At 41.7% G+C, this 21,901-nt stretch overlaps 1 protein-coding gene across 4 annotated transcripts; it reads left to right on the top strand.

Moving 5' to 3' along the window:
- The first annotated feature begins 571 nt into the window (after nucleotides 1-571).
- CATIP (ciliogenesis associated TTC17 interacting protein) lies at nucleotides 572-21,461 on the top strand. 4 transcript variants are annotated; one of them, XM_088472422.1, is made up of 10 exons: nucleotides 572-743; nucleotides 7,884-7,989; nucleotides 8,138-8,338; nucleotides 9,131-9,186; nucleotides 12,693-12,779; nucleotides 13,036-13,200; nucleotides 14,200-14,321; nucleotides 17,087-17,163; nucleotides 18,657-18,745; nucleotides 19,582-21,461. In XM_088472422.1, exons 2-10 carry the CDS (start codon nucleotides 7,896-7,898, stop codon nucleotides 19,783-19,785), a joined length of 1,095 nt encoding a protein of 364 aa, XP_088328548.1. In that variant the 5' UTR covers nucleotides 572-743; nucleotides 7,884-7,895; the 3' UTR covers nucleotides 19,786-21,461. The 4 variants fall into 4 exon arrangements, with proteins under 4 accessions (XP_088328548.1, XP_088328546.1, XP_088328549.1 ...); XM_088472420.1 differs by having other exon boundaries at nucleotides 12,666-12,779; XM_088472421.1 differs by lacking the exon at nucleotides 572-743 and adding an exon at nucleotides 1,285-1,368 and having other exon boundaries at nucleotides 12,666-12,779.
- The last annotated feature ends 440 nt before the right edge of the window (nucleotides 21,462-21,901 follow it).

Genomic DNA, 21,901 nt, shown 5'->3' with positions numbered 1-21,901 from the left:
ATGAACGATAACGATGATGCGCGTTCCCGCGGGTCATTCGTCATTATCGTTCATCGGGTAGACATGCAGGCCAACCTGACAATATTGTCAGGTTGCTGCATGTTGGGGAATGGGGGAGAGAGCCCGGCGCTGAACGATATTGTTAATGATCTCATTCAGGAGGTGTGCTTAATGTTATGAATGACATTGAGCTGTCGGGGACACACTAGACGATAATATCGCTCAGGGAGCATACTCATACTTTCTAATACATACTCTCATACTTTCTTACTCATACTTTCTAATTTGCCTGGGATCATCCTGACCCATTTACAATTACGGCAATTAATAATACATGAGGTGGGGGCTATTATTAATTTAGGTGTCAGAATAAAAAAATGTATAAACCAATGAAGAAATAAATCCATAAATATCTATAAATCAGCCCAAATGCGACTGTTTGCATCTTCTAATGTCTATATTCCACTGTCCTAGGATAGATGGTTTATGCATGCAACATGTATAGATCAAATTCTGCATCTATGATACATGACTAATTCACGTTGTACGTGGAACAGACCAGACACTAGATGGCAGGGGAGACATTCTGTAGACCAGGCGTCACGGCGACGGCCCCTGTTGTCAAGGACACGGCCCATGGTTACCATGGAGCAGACGCGGCTCTGTACTGCAGTCCTGGGTCCTACTGTCTGTGTTCACTGAAACAGCTAAAGGGTGCGTCCCTGGCCGGACCAATAATACAGGTAACATGCTCAATTGTAATTATGTATACTAATTCCAGGCTGGATACACTTTAATGGTAGTTACCTTATAACAATGTAACAAACGTCTGCTGTATTAACAACCCAGAAAATTAATTCTGCTTTCCGAGGTATCGAAATGAACTGTGACAATTTTCTTCCAAACGTGTCTTCAGTTTCTACTCATAGATCTATATACAGTCCGCCATTTTATAATGGACTATACATTATTGAAGTTTACAGAATTGTCTCTGGCAAAATGGCCCCTTCAGTAGGGACAACAGTGATGTCATGTAATACCGTTCTGAAGTTCTCCATTTTGTGAACAGCATGCTTGGACTTGTAGTATCTCAGCAGTTGGCAATAAACATATTGCTTATTTCTGATGGGCAATTTATCAGCAACTTTAATCATACTCAACGAGTTTTAAAACTTATTGCGTATGATAAATGGTGCTCCAGCCAATCGGCTCCCAACTGTCATTTTTCAAACACATAACAGGAGCTGATTGGTTGGGGCACAATTATCATACACAACGAGTTTTAAAACTCCTTGCATATTATAACACACACATTGATAAATGAGGCACCGAGAGTTGACAATTTGCTTTTCACAGATTGCGTTTAAGGTCAGTCTTTAAAGGCTCACCCTGAGCCTTTGCATTAAAATGAGTTAAATATATTTATATTTTAACTTTAAAACTATTTAATATATTCAAACTGCTATATTTGTACTTTACAAAAAAACATTCACCTGTGCAAATGTAATATTGAATTGAATGCATTTGAACATGGTCGACCACTACAGTTACTTACCACCATTACATTTTTAGATTCCCAGTGGGACAACAAGGGGCATGGCAAAAACCTCTGCAGGTATACAATCATTTTATTTGTCAGATTTCAGTCTCACACATGGTCCTTTATTATATGTAGGCTTGCCATATCATCCCTTTAATTTGGGACACGAATTACCCAGATTCTGTGGCTAGCATTTCACCTGGTCTTAAGCAGCCACAGAACCTGTGTAATTCACGTGCCCCAAATTAAAAGGATGTCTGATATGGCAAACTTATATCCATGGGCTCCGAGAGGGGGGGAGCGGGTACAGTTTACCAGGGCCCGGGCTTGCTAGAGGGGCCCGGGTCCGGCGTCGCCCCCCCCCGCAGCTCAGCACACAGCTTGTGCTGGGCTGCTGTGTGAGACTGCTCGCGGCTGCTGCAGCCTCCTATGGCTATGGGGGGGGAGCGATCACACTGATCGCGGCCCCCCCTGCTTAGCACCGGGCTGGGGGGCTTACAGCGCCCCCCGCCCGGCGCTCAGCGCCTGAAAAAGTTATTATTGGGGTTTTTTTTTTCAAGGGGGCATGGCCTAATCGCCCCAGGAGGGGGCGTGCTCTCAACGGCTCTGCCTATATCTGCTCTACATGCAACGTGTATACCTTAGAACTTCCTCATGTCTTCTAATATGTCTAAAGGGAATGCAGTCAGGAAGCCGAAGGTCGAAATGCTGACCGCCGGCTTCCCGACTGTCAAATCCCGGCAGGGTACTAGTGACATGCGTCGAAATCCCGGCGCCTGTCATTATACCTACGCCGGGAGCCTGTCGCCCGGCATACCAAACGAAGTTAAGCGGGGCGGCGGAAGCAGACAGCCCCGGGGCTAGGGTTAGGTTAGGGGCTCCCGGGGAGGACTTAGGGTTATGCACCCCCCCGGAAAGGGTTAGGCTAGGGGAAGGTGGGGTTAGGTTTAGGCACCCCCCCCCGGGAGACGTAAGTTTAGGCTGCGGGGACGGGGGGGGGTTAGGTTTAGGCACTTATGGAGTGGTTAGGGATAGGCACCCCTAAGGGAGGGTAAGGGGGGGAGTAGGGTTAGTGATATTTACCTTAATCCCCTGTCGGGATCTTCACTGCTGACGGTTGTTCAGCATCGGGATTTGAACCACCAGCCATAGGTTCCTACACACTAGACGATGTGCTCACGATACGATGTCATGAGCTGTTTCCCTTGAACTCTCCGTTGCAGCTCCCCAGCAGTCCAGGACACGATATGGTGCTAAAAAGTTTTACATTTTACTTACGATCTATTGTGAACAAAATCGTGTATGAGATTGGCAAATCTTGCCTGCAGTAGGCAAGATTTGAAGATGCGATGTACGACCAGCGGGTACGCACAACGGCATCGTTATCCTGAGTGGACACTCACAATTTGGACATATTTTACAAGATTGTCCTTTCCGATGCGTCGAAATTGGGCGAATTGTGTAAAATATAAGCTAGTGTTTAGGCACCTTAACACATTGTGGTGCTTGGAGTATTTACACCCTGTACTTTTTAATAAAATCTCCAGGCAGGCCCGGGAACAGGGAACACAAAGGGGACACATGTACTGGGCCTCGAGAATGCGAGGGGCACCGGCCCCTCAGAAATCTCAGGAGCCCAGTTAATGGGTCCCCCTTGCCTCAGCTGTATTCAGCTGCGCACAAAAACAGTGTAGCAGGAGGAGACAGGTCACCAGCAGCCTGGAAAAATAAAGTTTGTTTTTGTCCCAGCACAGCGAGCGAGACATCATGCCGCTGGGTCTAAGCCGCTAGGGAACAGGAGCAGGCTGCAGGTAAGTGGTGGCTGGGGAAGAAAGACACAGGTTGGGCGGTGGTTGTGGGGGCTTGGGAGACACGGTTCGGGCGGTGGTTGGGGAAGCTGGAGATGAACAAACACAGGGCTGGTGAGGCGCTGGGGCTGTGAGACACGGTCTGGGACTCGGATTGTGAGGTACAGGGGACACTGGGGCTGCGAGATATAGGGATTGGGGCTGTGAGACACTGGCTGGGATTGTGAGACACTGTGGCTGGGGTTGTGAGGCACAGGGGCTGAGGCTGTGAGACACAGGGGCTGGGTTTGAGGCTGGCAGTCACAGGGTCCGAGGCTATGAGACACAGGGATGATTCAGCAAGGAACGCAAAGCAGAGAACACACACAAACTTGGCCGATGTTTTTGATCTGCGCATGTGTATGCATTGCACTGCGTGTGCGCGAACTAGCCAGTGCGATCGGGTTATGGTACGCAGACCCTTCCGATATTGATTGACAGGAAGTATCATTTGTGGGTGGTGACGGGGGTGGTCAGGTGAACGCAGGCGTTATAACACCGTTATAGGGGCGTGCATAATTAAGGCAGTGCAGCAGCATACGCAGCCATACCGTAAGCTGTACACAGGAAGCGGCCAAAATCCTGCGGGAGGTCAGCTCAATCACTATTATGTTAATGGATCTGATGGTTCTCGATGTTACCGATGTTTCCGCTATCTTGCATACTGATTAGGCTGAGAGTAAAGGGAGATGGGCGGCTGCATCTTGTGCTGCGGTCTCCGTGCGTAATAATTGATTAGCCTATTCTCGCAGCGGATGGGTGCGTGCGTCTGCTAGCGTGCGCTCCTTCCTGAATCAGGCCCACAGTGGCCAACCTGCATGCACTGTACCTACTGGGAGAGGACGGGGGGCCCCAAAAACATGAGTGTGCGGGCCCCAAGATTTCTGTTGTCGGCCCTTTCTCCAGCATATCATACTGACAATGGCCCCACAAACCTTAATCCAGTACTGATCACTAAAGCGGTAGAAAAATAGCTGTATGGAAAAAATAGACGTGCTCGAGAACCATAGAAATCAGAGGAAAGGTCTGAAAGATGTATTTTTTAAAAATCTGTACCGTACACTTCATCACTGCACGAGATCCTTGACCACTCCGTATAATGCAATACACCACTATACTCCCCAAACACACTGCACTACATCCCTGAAACAGGGGCGTATTTAGGGAGGAGGGGGCCCGTGTTCACTCACAATCCAGGGCCCCCTCCTCTCTCTCCGGTGGACGTGGCGTACTGACACATTCAGTAGACTCCAGACACTAGTCTGTGCCCAGTCTACTGCACATGCACAGTACACCGGGAAAATGGCACGGTAGCCATTTTCCCAGCATTTCCCTACTGCGCATGCACAGAACGCTGGGAAAGTGTCTGCTGCGGCCACTTTCCAATTCTGTGTAGCGCCTCTCCAGCCAACGTGGGACATAGGAGAGGTAAACATTTGGAAGTATAAGTTAGGCGTAACGACCGTTGATACATAGCCCAGGCTATGTATCAGTGCCAATAATTTACTGCCCAACCCCCCGATCAATACATAACATGTGCTGATGCCACTTCGGCGCTTAATACATCTCCCCCAATGTGACTTCTAGACACCCTTCCGGGATTGGTAATGCTCCAGATAGATGGCCTGATTTACGGATTATACAAAGCAATCCCGAGTGGGTGGTGGTAACCCTGTCATCCACTTATTTTATTTTTTTTCAATAAAATTATTTGCATTTCTAGTATAAGGCAATGGCATTGGAGGGAGTTAACTTCAATACCATTTGGGAAATCATGGGGTATAAATAGTGTGTGGTATATTTTGACATCATTTAACATGTCAACATTCACAATGTCGACATTGACATTTACATAATGTTGACACTGATACGAAATTTCCAGACTGTACACATTATGAATGTTAAAAGTTAGAATGTTGACAATAGGATTTTCAATGTAACCCTAAATGCAGTAGATAATCTAACCCTAACCTTAACCCTAAAATCGGATGTTGACATTCTGGCTGTTGACACAGTGTCAGTGTTGACATTATGAATGAGGAGAATGTCCACATTCAGACATTATGTTGATATTATGTAAACAATGTGACTGCATACCATACATACCAGTGTGCAAGCCTCCACTTTTTGGCTGGTTTGTATTTACATTTTAAAGTGCAAATTATATTAAGAGCAAAAATGCCGCTTTAAAATTTAAGTTTAGACCCGCTAAGAAGTAAGCCACCTCTTCATAAATATTACCCCCAAGTGTGAAAACAAGGCCATCTAGAAGACTTCTATCACTTAGACCTGGAAGAGAAAGCCATTGTGTGGGCTGAACCAAGAATTGCAAGAATGCAGCCCATCAATTTATTGTGAACTAGTGATATGATCATGGTATGAGGCACTTCAAGTTTAATGCTTCAGTCATTTCAATAGTTTCTAGTGAAGTGATGGTCTGTCTCCACTGTATGTAGGTGATAGATTGTCTAGAAATCCATGAATGACATATATGATATATGTGTATATATGTATGTACAGTCAGGTGCATAAATATTGGGACATTGACAGAATTTTCATATTTTAACCTCTATTCACCACCACAATGGCTTTGAGATGAAACAAACAAGATGTGCTTTAACTGCTGACTTTCAGATTTAATTTGAGGGTAATTAAATCCAAATTAGGTGAACGGTGTAGGAATTACAACGGTTTCTATATGTGTCCCCACTTTTTAAGGGGCCAAAAGTAATGGGACTATAAACTCAAAAGTTATTTCATGGACAGGTGTGGGCTATTCCCTCGTTATTTCATTATCAATTAAGCAGGTAAAAGGTCTGGAGTTGATTCTAGGTGTGACATTTGCATTTGGAATCAGTTGCTGTCGACTCTCAATATGAGATCCAAAGAGCTGTCACTATCAGTGAAGCAAGCCATCATTAGGCTGAAAAATCAAAACAAACCCATCAGAGAGATAGCAAAAACATTAGGTGTGGCCAAATCAACTGTTTGGAACATTCTTAAAAAGAAAGAACGCACCGGAGAGCTCGGCAACACCAAAAGACCTGGAAGACCACGGAAACAACTGTGGTGGATGACAGAAGAATTATTTCCCTGGTGAAGAAAAACCCCTTCACAACAGTTGGCCAAATCAAGAACACTCTCCAGGAGGTAGGTGTATATGTGTCAAAGTCAACAATCAAGAGAAGACTTCACAAGAGTGAATATAGAGTGTTCACCACAAGATGTAAACCATTGGTGAGCTACAAAAACAGGAAGACCAGATTAGAGTTTGCCAAACAATATCTAAAAATGCCATTACAGTTCTGGAACAACATCCTATGGACAGATGAGACAAAGATCAACTTGTACCAGAGTGATGGGCAGTGAAGAGTATGGAGAAGGAAAGGAACTGTTCATGATCCAAAACATACCACCTCATCAGTGAAGCATGGTGGTGGTAGTGTCATGTATGGCTGCCAATGGAACTGGTTCCCTTGTATTTATTTATGATGTGACTGCTGACAAAAGCAGCAGAATGAATTCTGAAGTGTTTCGGGCAATATTATATGCTTATATTCACTCAAATGCTTCAGAACTCATTGGACGGTGCTTCACAGTGCAGATGGACAATGACCCGAAGCATACTGCAAAAGCAACCAAAGAGTTTTTAAGGCTAAAAAGTGGAATGTTATGCAATGGCCAAGTCAATCCCCTGACCTGAATCCGATTGAGCATGCATTTCACTTGATGAAGACAAAACTGAAGGGACAATGCCCCAAGAACAAGCAGGAACTGAAGACATTTGCAGTAGAGGCCTGGCAGAGCATCACCAGGGATGAAACCGAGCGTCTGGTGATGTCTATGCGTTCCAGACCTTAGGCTGTAATTGCCTGCAAAGGATTTGCAACAAAGTATTAAAAAGTGAAAGTTTGATTTAGGATTGTTTAGTTTGTCCCATTACTTTTGGCCCCTTAAAAAGTGGGAGGCACATATAGAAACCGTTGTAATTCCTACACCGTTCACCTGATTTGGATGTAATTACCCTCAAATTAAATCTGAAAGTCTGCAGTTAAAGCACATCTTGTTTGTTTCATTTCAAAGCCATTGTGGTGGTGAATAGAGGCCAAAATATGACAATTCTGTCATTGTCCCAATATTTCTGCACCTGACTGTATGATATATGTGCCATGCTGTGCTCTGTTGGAGGAAATACATTGGTGCCATACTATGGACCTCTGTATGCTGGTGCAATCAGAAGGGGGTGTTGGTTACAAAATAGCAGGACTCAAGCCTGCCAGAGAGGCACAGACATGCCCCCAACATGGTGTGGCCACACCCCGTTCAGCTTGCAGAATTTGTGGATGGAACCCCAACATTTGCACTGTGACATGACTACGCTCTCACACCATGACCTCTTCATATTAAAGCCCGACATTTATAATGGCAGCCCTGCCAATTTGGTTGTTGTTTTATATAGACCAGAATGTAACCCGAAAACCTACTTTATTTTCCAGATATTTTAAAAGATGTCATCAGACTGCACACCAATTTTGCAGACTTTTCAATCTACGGAGGTCCTGAGTGCAAGCACAGAGGCTGTGGAGTTTATGTCCAGTGTTGGTGAGTAGAGACAAGGTTGTTTTTTTTTCATAGAATTCTGGTATCGCCTCTAAAAGTAGATGGGCTCTTGGATGGCTGGAATTAGCAGATCTATATTTGCTGTCAGTCATTAATGTAGATATAATATGTGTCTGTCCTGTTCCACCAGGTCTGGAAGAGCTAAATCTCTGCTTGTTTACGGAGTCCTTAGAGACCGTCTCGGAATCTGGGAAAGAGTTAGGGTCTTTCACAGTCACTGTCCAGTCCGCTTACTATGAACAAGAAGGAAAAGAGGATGAGAAATGCTTCCTTGTTGACACTTGCTGCCATGGTGCTGTGGACGATGTACCGTATAGAACCTCCACAATAGGTCAGTATACTTTTATTTCCTAACAGTCTAAGGTTCAAGGGTATTTACCATTAGGTACAGGTGACTGAATTAGTGCCCCAGTCACCTGGATTCAAGCACATGTGTTTAAGCATGAATACTCCTTTACCTGAACTGTTAGGGTGGTTTGCTGATTGGATTTGGGGACCTCTTTCTTATAGTAATAAGTCCAGCTTGATGCATTTTCCAGCCCTTCTGGTAGTACTCTAACATAAACATATATCTACTAATACATACAATAATAAAATAATAAGTTGGTCTTCCAGTTTTGGAAACAGAAACTGATAGAAATATGACTTTTAATTTCATTTAGACCACATTATTTTCTTCTAATTTTCAGTGGAAAATACAATTAGAATTAGTTTATTTACACAAGACCAGTTACTACAGTTCCATCAAGTATCTTAATCATTAATGTTACTAGGTTAAATATTCTCACCATGTACTTTACCCTGTACTAGTACATCACTGGGGGTCCATCACCTAAAATATGGACCACAAGAGACCACTATAACAATGTGTGAGAGTTACAGATGGAGGGATCCCACAAAAAAGGATTTTTGATTGTGTAAATAAAATGACATATCTACAACTGGACATGGGACAGATTCAAATATGAGATGTTGACATCCACTTGTGACCTTTTTAACATACCCTTTAACATATACACTACAGCATGTTTATATGTGTGCTTCTCTTCCCTACTGTGGTGATGTGTTGGACCTCACCCTGTTACTCTTTCCCTGTGTATAACACTTATTTGTATTTCTGCAGCTTATATCTCACCACAGTTGGAAACGCTGGAACAGCACCATCACGAATATTTTAAGGTACGCTAAGGAGCCATCACTCTGTGTAATATTATGAATTGAAGATGGAATAATCCAAGGGTCATTTAATCATTTATTCTAGAACAAAAAATGTGTGTTTTTGTATACTTTTCTTTGATGACATTTCTTAAATGGTTTCTGTAATTGTGATCTGAAGTTTGGTATTGCCAACCAAACTTGGGCACAGGGGCGCCGAGAGGGGGGAGGAGCGGGTACAGATTGCCCGGGCTTCCTGAGGGGCCCAGCGGGGGCCCGGGTCCGGCGCCGCTCCCCCTCCCTCACAGCAGCCCAGCACACAGCGTGTGCTGAGCTGCAGTGGAGACTTCTCGTGGCTGCTGAGCAGCAGTCACAGCAGTCTCCTAAGCCTGTGGGGGGAGCGATCACACTGATCGTGCCCCCCCTGGCTTTGCGCCGGGCTGAGGGGGCTCAGAGCGCCCCCCCTCCCCAGCGCGCAGCGGCGCTGCATATCTTTTCTTTTTCCAGGAAGGGGGCGTGGCCACGCCTCCAACGATTAGGCCACGCCCCCTATTACCCGGGCCCACCGCAGCTCTCAGCGGGCCTGCTTGGGCAGCACAGTTGGTGTATTGGATAGCATTACTTCATCACAGCACTGACGTCTTTGGTTCCATCGCCACCATGACCTTAACTGTATGGAGTTTGTATATTCTCCCTATGCTTGTGTGGGTTTCTTCCCAGTACTCCAGTTTCCTACCACAATCCAAAAATATAATTGGCTCCTGACAAAAAATGAACCCTATTGTGTATGTGTGTGCATGTGGTAGGGAAGATTGAAGGCTCCACTGGGACAGGGACTTATGTGAATAGCCAAATACTTGTAGCACTACAGGTTAAGTCTCCCATATACAAATATTCTGAAATATGGATTTTTTTTTTAGCATGACTGAGATAGTGAAACCTTTGCTTTTTCATGGTTCAATGTACACAAACTTTGTTTCAGGCACAAAATTCTTAAAAATAAAGTATAAAATTACCTGCAGACTTTGTATAATAGGTGTAAATGAATTCCATGTATGTACACACACTTTGTTTGAACCACAATATTATTTAAAATATTGTAAAAAAAATACCTGCAGGCTGTGTGTATAAGGTGTATATAACACATACTGTAAATGCAAAAATGCAATCTGTGTTTAGATTTGGGTCCCATTCCCAAGATATGTCATTATGGTATGCAATTATTCCAAAATACGGAATATTCCGTTATCCAAAATACCTCTGGTCCCAAGCATTTTGGATATGGGAGACTCAACCTGATTATAAATAACTAAACTTAAAAAGAGCGCTTATATGTGTGTATATGTAAATCACAATGTAATTCACAATGTGTACCACAATATAATTGTCACAAATCAATTAAAAATGAAAATAAAATAATATTTAAATGTCTCCTCATACGCCACTTGTAGTTTCTTTTTATGAACAAGTGGTATGGAGTAGAAATGTTCGTGGGTAGCCGGGTGATTGCGAGAACTTCAGAAAAAGCTATCCCTAGTCTTACCCTAAAAGCCGTCCCTCCGGTGTCTGTAATCAGCTGTGGTGCTGCGTCGCGTTTTCACTCTGTCCCTTCGGCTTGTGCGCTCTGTGCCTCTCTTTTCAGGGGTCAGTGGCGTCCTGCTTTTGGGGGATAGAGAATCGAGCGGCACGCTGCTTCGTCACCAACGCGTTTCATACAATGTGTACTTTTTCAAGGATAACGTCACTTGTAAAATGCAGTCCTTTTATTTCTGTCTCCTTAGTTTCTTTTTTTTTTTTTTAAACTTTATTAATGTGGCAATTTAAAATTGACACTGTGTGTTATATTGTAACAATTAGCAATCGTGGTTTGTAAATTATGCTAAAAGTATGTTAAAAACCATGTGTGTCTAAATAAATGTTTATATAGATAAATATTTAAAGGGATAAAAAGTAAATACATAAATGTTACTCTAAAAATACACTACATTCGATATCGATATTGAGACCTTGTGGTTTAATGGTTTTTAATAAAAAAATCCTTTTGCTTTCTTGCTTTTTAAGCTCCTTCACTATATCACTCCTCACCTCCAGTTAGCTTTGCTTTTTTGAATACCTATAAATTTAAGTCCTGCAGGGTTTTTTTCGTGTGCTTCTAAAAAATGCAGGGAAACACTATACATACTGCCCCATATCTAATGTGTGCCAACTCTGTCCTACTTGAGAATAGGTGATTAAAAATAGCCACCTACAGGAGCGCAGATGTATTATCAAATGAAGGATGTGTACAAGGTCGTATTAACCCATGGACGGGCCCCTAGGCTTTCAGGTATTTCGGGTCTCCTCTGGCACTTAAATTTTTTCACCCCACTATAAATGACAGCCTGACCCTGATACGCTAGGTACTAGACTGCAGTATATAGCCCTATATCCATTTTGAGGGTCTCTTGAAGAATACTATTCACAATCTTTTATTTTTTTATTGCGCGACTAGAATTTTTCAAAAAAGCACATTTCCTACAGCATCCATCCTGGTGTGAGCACTCCGGATCTTCAATCCAGTTGGCTCCACCACTATTCTGGGGTATCTTTGCTCTGCACTAGGTTGTGGTTCTCTAGTGGGTGGTCGGAATCACTGCAAGTCCTGCAACTTCTCCTGTTCCTGTGTGTGCCGAGCTCTGGAGGAGAGAGAAATTCCACTTGGTAGCGGCGGTGACAGCAGCTGTGATGGCAATGCACTCTAATGGAGGTGTAACAACCCTGACGCTAGTGCGCTATTGGTCCGCTGTCTCCACCTACCCTGTCCACCATGTCTAAAAACAAACCTCAGCTGACTATGAGTGTGCCTTGAAACTTCTTCCCGCGGGGCCCCTAGGTTTCAGCCTAGTCAGCCTTATGAATAATACGGCCCTGGACGTATATAATAAAAAAAAAGTATTAATCAATACTCACTACACAATAAAAGATTACACCTGTTATAAACAATCAGTGACATACAAACATAACAAATTAAAAACAATTCCAAAGTATTGTATACAAAAGATTCAATGTATAGTAGTCACTACAGCAGTTAGTAACTATAAAGGTGGATAATTTGCTATCAATATCGAGGTTTTTAGCATTGAATTGGTTTTGTTCATACTCTGTCCTACTTGTTTGTTGTTTGCATATCTTATGCAGAATTATTTGTGTATGCTATTTGCTTTGTTCTGTTATTTGCATCCATGCATTTATTATTCTGCTTGTTTGTGTCTATACATGCGCTCTCCCCTATGTATAGCTCTGTGGACACTTTGTGGTGTCTTATTATTATTATTTATCTATTATTGATAATAATAAAGCTCCATGATATAGGGGTCCATACCTACAATCTTATACATCCCATAAGCATAGAGGATTCATATGATTTTGAAGTATCATACGTAGATCATCAGACATGTGTGTCAAGACAAGCTTCTAAACCTTCAAAAAACCACCTGCTCTTCTCCCCTTCATTAACTTACTAGGCTTATTCCCAAACGTACATCTTTCAGACTGAAGCACAGTCCCTGGACATAAAAATTCACATGAAGAGGCATGATAACAAGATGGTGATCAACAAAGTCATTACACAGGGTCAGGTAAGGGGAGATTGTCCTTTAGCTAAACAAAACATGTACGACTCCCTAGGACATTGGTGCTTGACCAGTTTTTAGTTGGGATACCAAGTGATGCGGTTTATAATTGAATGTGTTGTGTATATGGTAACCAGATGGCCCAGAAATATAGATTCTCTGACACAACATGGAGTCCTGACTCCTACGTTGCACACCTATGTTCTAGGAGAAGATGTGTGGCACAAATGCGCAGAGATAAATTGTTGTCATATTTCCATAGCAAGTACTGGAAGAAACAGTGTCACATGACTTAAGCTCGCTGACCGGGTTAATTTCGGAGGCCTCTAATTTACTCGTCATGCGTCTTCTGGCAAGGAAGAAGAACATAGAAAACATGGACTTCCTTACCTTCGATGCTGATACAAAGTTGTGTATTTCAACCTATGTAAGTTGCTTAAAATAAGGAAAATACATGATTTGACACCAATGCACCATCCATTGTCCACATTAGATATATAGAGTTGATGTGTTAAAGATTGGGTAGTTGGTAAAGTGATGTTACGCCATAGGGGCAGTTTCCTGGGAGAGAATCTGACAAGTGGAGCAACTAACAATGCTGCCCCCATCTAAGAGATAAGAATGCCGTCAGTGTGCACCTCTTTATCCTTTTGGCAATAATTCTTTATCCCTTTGGCAATAATTCTCAATTTTAAATATTAGGAATGTTTTCCAAAACAAACATCACATAAAATAAAAAAATAATATGTAACCAAGGGGCACGGAGAAATAACAGTAGTACAATGTAGAACAATGACTAAGTAATTAGCCTCTGCTCATTCAGGAATAGCCATAAAACATGGCATGAAGGGGTAAATCAGTGAGTTGAGGAACTAAGGCTGGGTACACACTAGACGATGTGTGCCCAACATCTTCAGCGACAGGACCTGGAGGGGGAGCCGGCACCAGAAAGTACATACACACTTGCCGGTAGCAATGGAGCAATAGTGGGGGCCATGCTATCTACATCCCCCGTTAGCCCTGCATGTAGGACCAATGGATGATGTTGCTAACGACGTGCAGGAGCACACATCATCAGCGACCTAGCGGGTACACACTAGACGATGTGCTCGATGTGTCGCTCCAATCCGCCGGATCAGACCACATATCATCTAGTGTGTATCTAGCATGAGGGCCTGATGCAGAGATGGATGCTTTTGCACAGCATATTTGGATGCAGCTGCTGTGCAAAAATATCTAATGCTTGCAGGAGGCGCCTGAACTAAAAAAAAAAAACACCCCCTGTCGCCATCTCCGATCCGATGCCATCGGGTTTGCATGCATTTCTGTATCAGGCCTTAAAATGTAAAACCTTGAATCCTATCACAGGATACATTATATTGCAGTTGCCATCATTGCTCACTGTATGCTATTCTGCGTATTACAGCGACAGCTTGGATGCCGTAATCAGGTTATTGGCAAAACAACGGTGGAGGTTTACGGCGTAGAGAGGACAATACATTCGGAGGATATCCCTTCCACATGGCAGTGCTACTTTCTACCAGATGGGTAATGCTTACTGCACAAGATATAAAATGTTCTATTATCAATACGGATCAGACTGAGGGGGAGATTTGGGTAAATATCTGGCACACAAGAACTTTAATCCATAGTAACTAGTCAGCCATTTTTATTCTCTAAATTAGAAATATTATAACTTTATTGGTGTCTATGGATTATACAGACATTTTACTGAGCATAGAGATCATCTGCCACAAAGGGAGGTGCTCACCCTGGGCATAAATGACCATCAGATGAATCAAACCTTAGAAGCTGATTGGTTGGTACTTTTTTATCTCTCTCTAACTGCCATTTTACAGGCTGTGTTTGAAAAATGACAGTTTAGAGCTGATTGGTTGATGCTTTACCTCTCTCCAAGCCTTGATATATCTTCCCCCATGTCACGTCCCATTTATGACCAGAACATTCTGACAGAACACACAAACTAGTAAATCATACATAAAAACATACATTAAAAGAGCACATCATAAACGTTGTCACATAATTATGATTCACTTATAAATCTTCAATTGCGTAGAACAGAGTTACTAGTACATACAGAGTCTTAAAATATTTGCTATTAATATAGTGTGTATTGTGTTATCAGAAGTTCTGATGGATCAGGTGAGTGGAGCCATATATTGATGGTCAGGTTATATGTCGGGTTTCCAGGGAGTTTTTGAAAGCTTGCAGTTTATATGGGGTAAATTTACTAAAGTGAGAGGTTTTAGAAGTGGAGATGTTGCCCATAGCAACCAATCAGATTCTAGCTATTCTCTTCTAGAATGTGCTAGGTAAATGTTAAGAAGAATCTGATTGGTTGCTATGGGCAACATCTCCACTTCTAAAAACTCTCACTTTAGTAAATTTACCCCTAGGAGTGTCTGGTGGCCTAAAGTAGACAGTTCTAGAGAATAGATGCAGCACGGGAGATATCCTAGATGCTAAGAGGGAAATGTATCAAACTTGGGGGCCTATTCATTAAACCTAAAAATTCTCTAGAGATAATTAGGTTTAGAACTCGCATGGAGTTCTACCTAATTACAGGTTGAGTCTCCCATATCCAAATATTCCGAAATACGGAATATTTTTAGCATGAATGAAATAGTGAAAACTTTGATTTTTGATGGTTCAATGTACACAAACTTTGTTTAAGGCACAAAATTATTAAAAATAAAGTATAAAATGACCTATAGGCTGTGTGTATAAGGTGTATATGACACATAAATGAATTTCATGTATGTACACACACTTTGTTCGAGCCACAAAATTATTGAAAATATTGTAGAAAATTACCTTCAGGCTGTGTGTATAAGGTGTATATAAATCATAAATGCATTCTGTGTTTAGATTTGGGCCCTATTCCTAAGACATTCAATATGGTATGCAATTATTCCAAAATACAGAATATTCCGATATCCAAAATACCCCTGGTCCCAAGCATTTTGGATATGGGAGACTCAACCTGTATAGGTGGAATTCATCATTCCACCTATCCATAAGTATCTATTCCGAAAAGCTGTCATTTTTGCGATGACAGCTTTTCGGGAAATAGATACTTTTCCCTGCATACACTACCTTATCGCATCTGGAAACAGTGCTGCGCATGCGCTGTTACATCTGTAAAACCAGCGCATGCGCAGCACTGCCTACAGATGTGTTAAGTTTGTGTACCCCTCCCCCGACTTACCTGTCCGCGCAGCAGCCTCCGGCTCCGTCCTGCTGGTCTGTCATGTGGTTTCCCAGCAGACCACATGACAGAATAGAAAAAAAAAAAAAAAACTTTTTTTTTTTTTTTCTAAACTTTCTTGTGCTCTGCTTCGGAGCACACATGTCCGACCAGCCTCCGGAGCCTGAGGACGGAGCAGAGCGCCGGAGGGACCTGCACACGCGGATACAGGTAAGTCGATTCTGCTATTCGCCACCTCACAGTGGTGAATAGTAACTGCATCAAATTCCGAAAATTCATAATTTTCAGAATTTGATGAATACCACAATTTCCACATCCCCATACTAATGTATGGGGAGTGTGGAAATTAACGCAGGGGGACTTAGCAAGGAGATATCTGTGATATCTCCTGTGTTAAGTCCGTTCATGAATACCAAAATAACGTTATTTAAGGAAAATGTCCTTAAAAACGTTATTTTAGTGTTGGTGGAGAGGTTTACCATAGCAACTAATCAGCTTCTAACTGTAATTTTATAGACTGTTCTAGATAAATGATTTCTAGAAGTGGATTGGATTCTATAGACAACTTCTCCACTTTTTCTCTCTCTAGTGTTTGAGTGGAGCTTCCTTTACGAAGAGTACCAGGAAATTAGGGAAATGATGTATGGAGGTGATGAGGGCTTTGTATGTTAAGATTAGGATTTTGAACTTTATCCTGCACATTATAAATATTATTTTAAATATAGTACATATAATTTTGTGTAGTGTTTCTTCCTGCCCAGTTAATCTAATTTATCCCAATTAATCTAGTTTTGGCACCTTAGACAAAGTTAAATAAACTGATCCATCTATGTGATTTGAACTACTGTCTCCAGCATTTCTTTCAACGTTATTGTTTGTCCATCACTTCAGTTAATTACTGAACTAATCCTTCTCACTACAGAAGCTCTGCATTGAAGAATCAGACCTGGGTCTCCTGCATTATAGGAGCCTATATTTCCCTATGCTAATGAGGAAGATGTTTCCATCTGTAAAGTATTAGCGCTGACTAATTAGTCAATGCACATTGTCTGATTTTCATTCCGATCTTTCTGGTTTCTCGCAGGCATTTGGTCAGTAGAGTTCAGATTGGCACTGACATTACCATGAGAATTACACAGATGCCCATATTATCCGAACCAGGTAAGTTACACCTGAACAGCCATGAAAACTAAGTAAGAGTTTATCTATTTTTCAAATCCATTTTTCACGACCAACAATCAGTTTATTGCCACCATGAGCTAGAAATTGAGGATACAATTTATTCTTAGGGGCTTTATTTACACAAAAACGTTTGTATGAGAAAATAGTATTTTACCCAGTCCTCTAAAACGGATATGTGTGGTTTATTAATGGCCTTATGGTCTGCAAAAAACCTTAGAAATGAAATGCTAATGATTATCATTACAATCCTAAAAGCAGACCATGCCATCCCAAATTCAGGATATTATTCCGTAGTAGATGCGTTACCTTTTCATATTCACCATATACTCTATTAATGTTAAGTGACTGGCTTTCTCCAGATGGAGGCGATTGCACATCAGTGTATTGTGTTGCTTACTAGTCTGGTACACATGGGTAGTAAACGGTCACAGTCCAGGGCCCATACTAATCATTCTGGGTAAAGTGTCAAACACAGTAACATTTTGAAAATCTGTTGGCAAAACTAAAGGAAACAAAATATTTTTATATCATAATGTTACTCTGAACTGTATCTTTTTATTTCCCCGCACTGCATTCCGCAATATAATTTCCTATACTGTTCCGGCTACTAAGCTCACATTTTTACTTTACTTTAATTGCCCAAAGCACTCCCAGCTTTATAGGTTTTATTTTGTGTGGTGGTTTTGCACAACCTCATCTTGTACACTGGTGGAGATTTCCCCTTTGGGACTCTGCTGTTTGCTATTTTCTGTTCAAATACAGAAAGAACGAAACAAATTAGTTTTTTTCATTCCAAACACTATGCAATGCTATAAAAGAACATAACATAACATAGGGACCATTTATATCCTGTGTCTCCTGCCCGGCCTACACATACAGAAGCAATATTTGCAGTACAGCAGGACAATGGTGTGTACACAATGTTCTCTCTTGCCCTGTGTGGGGTATTACACTGATATCCTATGGACATTTACATCAGGGTATAGAGATCAATGGATTTGTTCACACAACTGGTCCTTTGCATTCTATAAGCTTTCCCCGCACTAGACAATATGGTTGGCTAAGTTGCCATTTCTGGTCATCAATCAGAACAGTGTGCTTGAAATAATCAATTATTGTTTAGAATGGATGGAGACCTTATGCAATCCGGTAGTTACAGTGCAGCTCCTAAATAATTAGTGGCAGAAACTAAAGTAGCAACCATTCAGCTTCTAACCATCACTTTAAAGGCTGTATTTGAAAACTGCTTTATCTCTCTCCAAGCTTTGATACATCTGCTCCTTGGTTCTGTACAGTGTTAGATCTTATATTTATGGTAGAACTGACAACAGATCTGTTGGGATGGTGGTTGTGATGAACATCCATATTGGAAGTGTCTCTTCAGGAGATGAAGGTGAATGTGGAACACATGATTCTCATATGCGTTTTATGTAGAGTTCATACTCTTTAAATGTTCCCCAATGTCTTTATAGAGGAAGAAGACCCCAAGCCTGTGTTCGAAAAGATGGCTTTGAATTTTGCGGAGGATGCTCAATTACTTTCTGAATTCCAGGATAGAAAGGTACATGTGTACAGAGATGAATGATGAATAATGGGTGATTCAATGCCTATTGATGTGCCACCAGATATCTCTGCGATTGTCTGGCTGCCAAGAATACCGTTTAATTCGGTAGATTAATCTATGGTAATCTTTCTGCACAGCTGTACTTGGGAAGATATTGGTCATGGAATCCCTTCGCCTGATCAGTTTTGCTGAACTGAATCGCCTCCATAGAGCATACAATGGCAGTTTTACAAAGCATATGGCTGAGCATAGGATAGGGGAAGTAGGGCACATTGTACTTACAATCATGGCTGGGTACATTGCATTGGTGTCTCATTATAGAGATCAATGTTCTCTGTGAGATTATCTTTATTTCACCTGTCAATTTGCTGTCAATTCTACGTTGCATTTTTAAGACCCAAGGACCTGATTTAGAGCTACATGTTAATCACATATATGAAAATAAAGATGCGCCTTGGTGCAAAATTTACACATTACACCTGGCACTGTGGCCTCTTATTCTTGGAGAGATGGGTCTGGGGTGTTAACATGCAAGCACAGGACAGTAGGGTGACGCTGACGGAAATTAAACGCCCCTCTTTTAGATGCAGATCTAAAAGATTTAAACTTTGTACCCAACATAAGTCGTTTGCAAGTTTTGGAGTTGATGATGATTGGAGCATATTTACTTCGGATGCATCTATATACTAGATTTAAGCTTAAGGCACGTGTATTTTAAAATGCAGATATCAAACTGCAAGTGTGCATATGCATCTTTGCAAATGAGCATCCATAGATTCAACTCTCAATCAGGCCCTATGTGCAGACACATACCTCTTCTGTCTCTTTTCTAGGAGGAACTCATCTCAGATCATGAAACCTACCTTCGCCACCACCCAGAAATTAAAATCCTTCTGGGGGATTTCATGCAGTTTTTACTCCTCAGGAAACCAGATGACATCACCGCGTTTGCAGCCGACTTTTTCCGTCCCTTCTCAACGGCCCAGGAGAGCAGCAGTACCTTTCCGATCTTCAAGGGACATCAGTACAAGTCATAATGTTTTCAAGTAATAAATACACTAAAGTCTGCAGGATCAGCTGTTGATGTTAAATGTGTCCATAGAGGTTTATTGTAAGCAGAGTCAGTTTGTGAGCTGCATGGGTCAGGCTGCAATATAATCTAACACGTGTAGACAGCAATTATAAGACAGAAGAGTATGAGCTGTATATAAGCTCAGCAGAGTCAAAATAGGAAGAAAGAAGTAAATATTGGTCATTGATCATACTCTTATTTATTTTTTTAATCAACCTGTTTCATGAGTTATAGACAGTTACAGAGCACAACCATTATAGTCCTTTATAAACACCAACATTTTTGCCAGTTCTGTTAAATGTATTGTTCCAAATTTATTAAACAAATTATCACTTTTATTACATTCTGAAAGCTAATTGCAACCTTCATATCTTGTATCCACAGACATTTATATTGTTTTAGCAAAATGTGAGATGTTCAGCCATCAACTACCATTATATTTAAGATAATTTGTGCAGTAGTTTCACTTTGCACAAAGTGTTCAGTTTTTCTATAGACAATTTCCTAAAATAATTGTTTAAAAGTGAAACTGCTGTGAGAATTCTTACTGAGAAACCGGTAATGGTTCTCATGACTTTCATAGATGTACAGTAGAATTGTACCTGTCATTATACACTATTGTCCATTTCTGTATCAGCTCCCTTATTCTTCAAAGTTTTTTTTTTTAAATCAATTTCCGCCTTTCGACCACTGTTTTACTGAGGATCAGCTCTATAGCCCACAGCCCAGCAATTTGTAAAATTGTGTAATTTACAGTATAACCAGGAAAAGGGGTGTGGTATAAGAAATAGACAATGTCTAGATACAGTAGACACCAGATGTTAGACAGTCAATAGTAAGACAGGGACAAAAGGTCGACAAGGACAAAAGTCAGACACACTAAAGTTAGACATGTAAAAAGGTTGACATGTACAAAAGGTCGACAGGGTCAAAAGTACAGCCGCTCACACGGGGCTATACTCAGTGGATAAACTGTACCTGCCATATAGCTAGTGCAACTTTCATTTGTGCGTCTGATGGTGCACTGAGACGCACCAAGACGGAACTGCACCATCACAATTCGCTGCAAGTAGGCATCTCAGTATTAAGAAAATCGGCCGAGACATTAGCATAAGACACAGACGCAGCTGCGGCAAAAGACTCAGCCACGGCTGTGCGCGACCCTGAATCAGACCCACTGTCTACTAACAATATCCGATTACATTTAATGGTGCAGTGTAAAATAGATAGGACAATTGATGAGCCTTGCACGTGACACCACAGCATCATTTTCTTTGCGGTTTATGTCCTGCAAAGCTGGTAGCAGACGTTTTATTTATCCATATGCTCAGACATCCTCTTCCTGCCTGCTGCATAGGGAGCCCAGTGTCTTTAGGCAAACAAATCTGATAAAAGATAAGTGTCCAAATGTGATGTAACAACACAAAGGTAATGGCCAAAGAGAGTTGTACTAAAACAGAGAAGGTGAGCTTATCTGAGGTAATATACAGTGTTCTGGATGGCTCAAGAGAAAGCTCCAGAACCATCATATCATTGTCAAATGTAGATTGGTCAGCAATATAAACACTGTAGTGTAGGAAGTCCACTTACCGTGTACTAAAAGCAAATAATCACACAAATAAACCGAAGCAATAACGCTCATCTCTATGCATTTTTATTTTGTCGACGATCCGCAGTTTATATCTCATTTCATAGTGCTGTGTTTCCCAACTCCAGTCTCCGAGGACCCCTAACAATGCATGTGTTACAAACTCACAAATGGATAGTAGATGCTTACCTGTATCTTGGAATTGACTAGACCCAGTACAGAGACTCAGGGGCCTATTCATCAACACTAAAATAACGTTTTTAAGGACATTTTCCTTAAATAACGTTATTTTAGTATTCATGAAGATACTTAGCACAGGAGATAACACTGATATCTCCTTGCTAAGCTCCCCTGCGTTAATTTCCACACTCCCCATACATTAGCATGGGGATATGGAAATTATGGTATTCATCAAATACCGAAAATTATGTATTTTGGGAATTTGATGGAGGTGCTATCCGCCACTGTGAGGTGGCGAATAGCAGGACAGACT

The sequence above is a fragment of the Taudactylus pleione genome, unplaced genomic scaffold (genome assembly GCF_031769625.1).
Source record: "Taudactylus pleione unplaced genomic scaffold, aTauple2 ptg000122l, whole genome shotgun sequence".
NCBI lineage: Eukaryota > Metazoa > Chordata > Amphibia > Anura > Myobatrachidae > Taudactylus > Taudactylus pleione.
Note: the sequence above shows the minus strand (reverse complement) of the source record. Positions and strands in the feature narration are given on the sequence as shown.

Bases quoted from the DNA above. Each gene is read 5' to 3' on its own strand.
- CATIP (XM_088472420.1), top strand. From the start codon at position 7,896: ATGTCATCAGACTGCACACCAATTTTGCAGACTTTTCAATCTACGGAG. The intron at 17,164-18,656 runs GTAAGTTACACC...ATGTCTTTATAG, and splicing joins GCCCATATTATCCGAACCAG to AGGAAGAAGACCCCAAGCCT. The intron at 18,746-19,581 runs GTACATGTGTAC...TCTCTTTTCTAG, and splicing joins CTGAATTCCAGGATAGAAAG to GAGGAACTCATCTCAGATCA.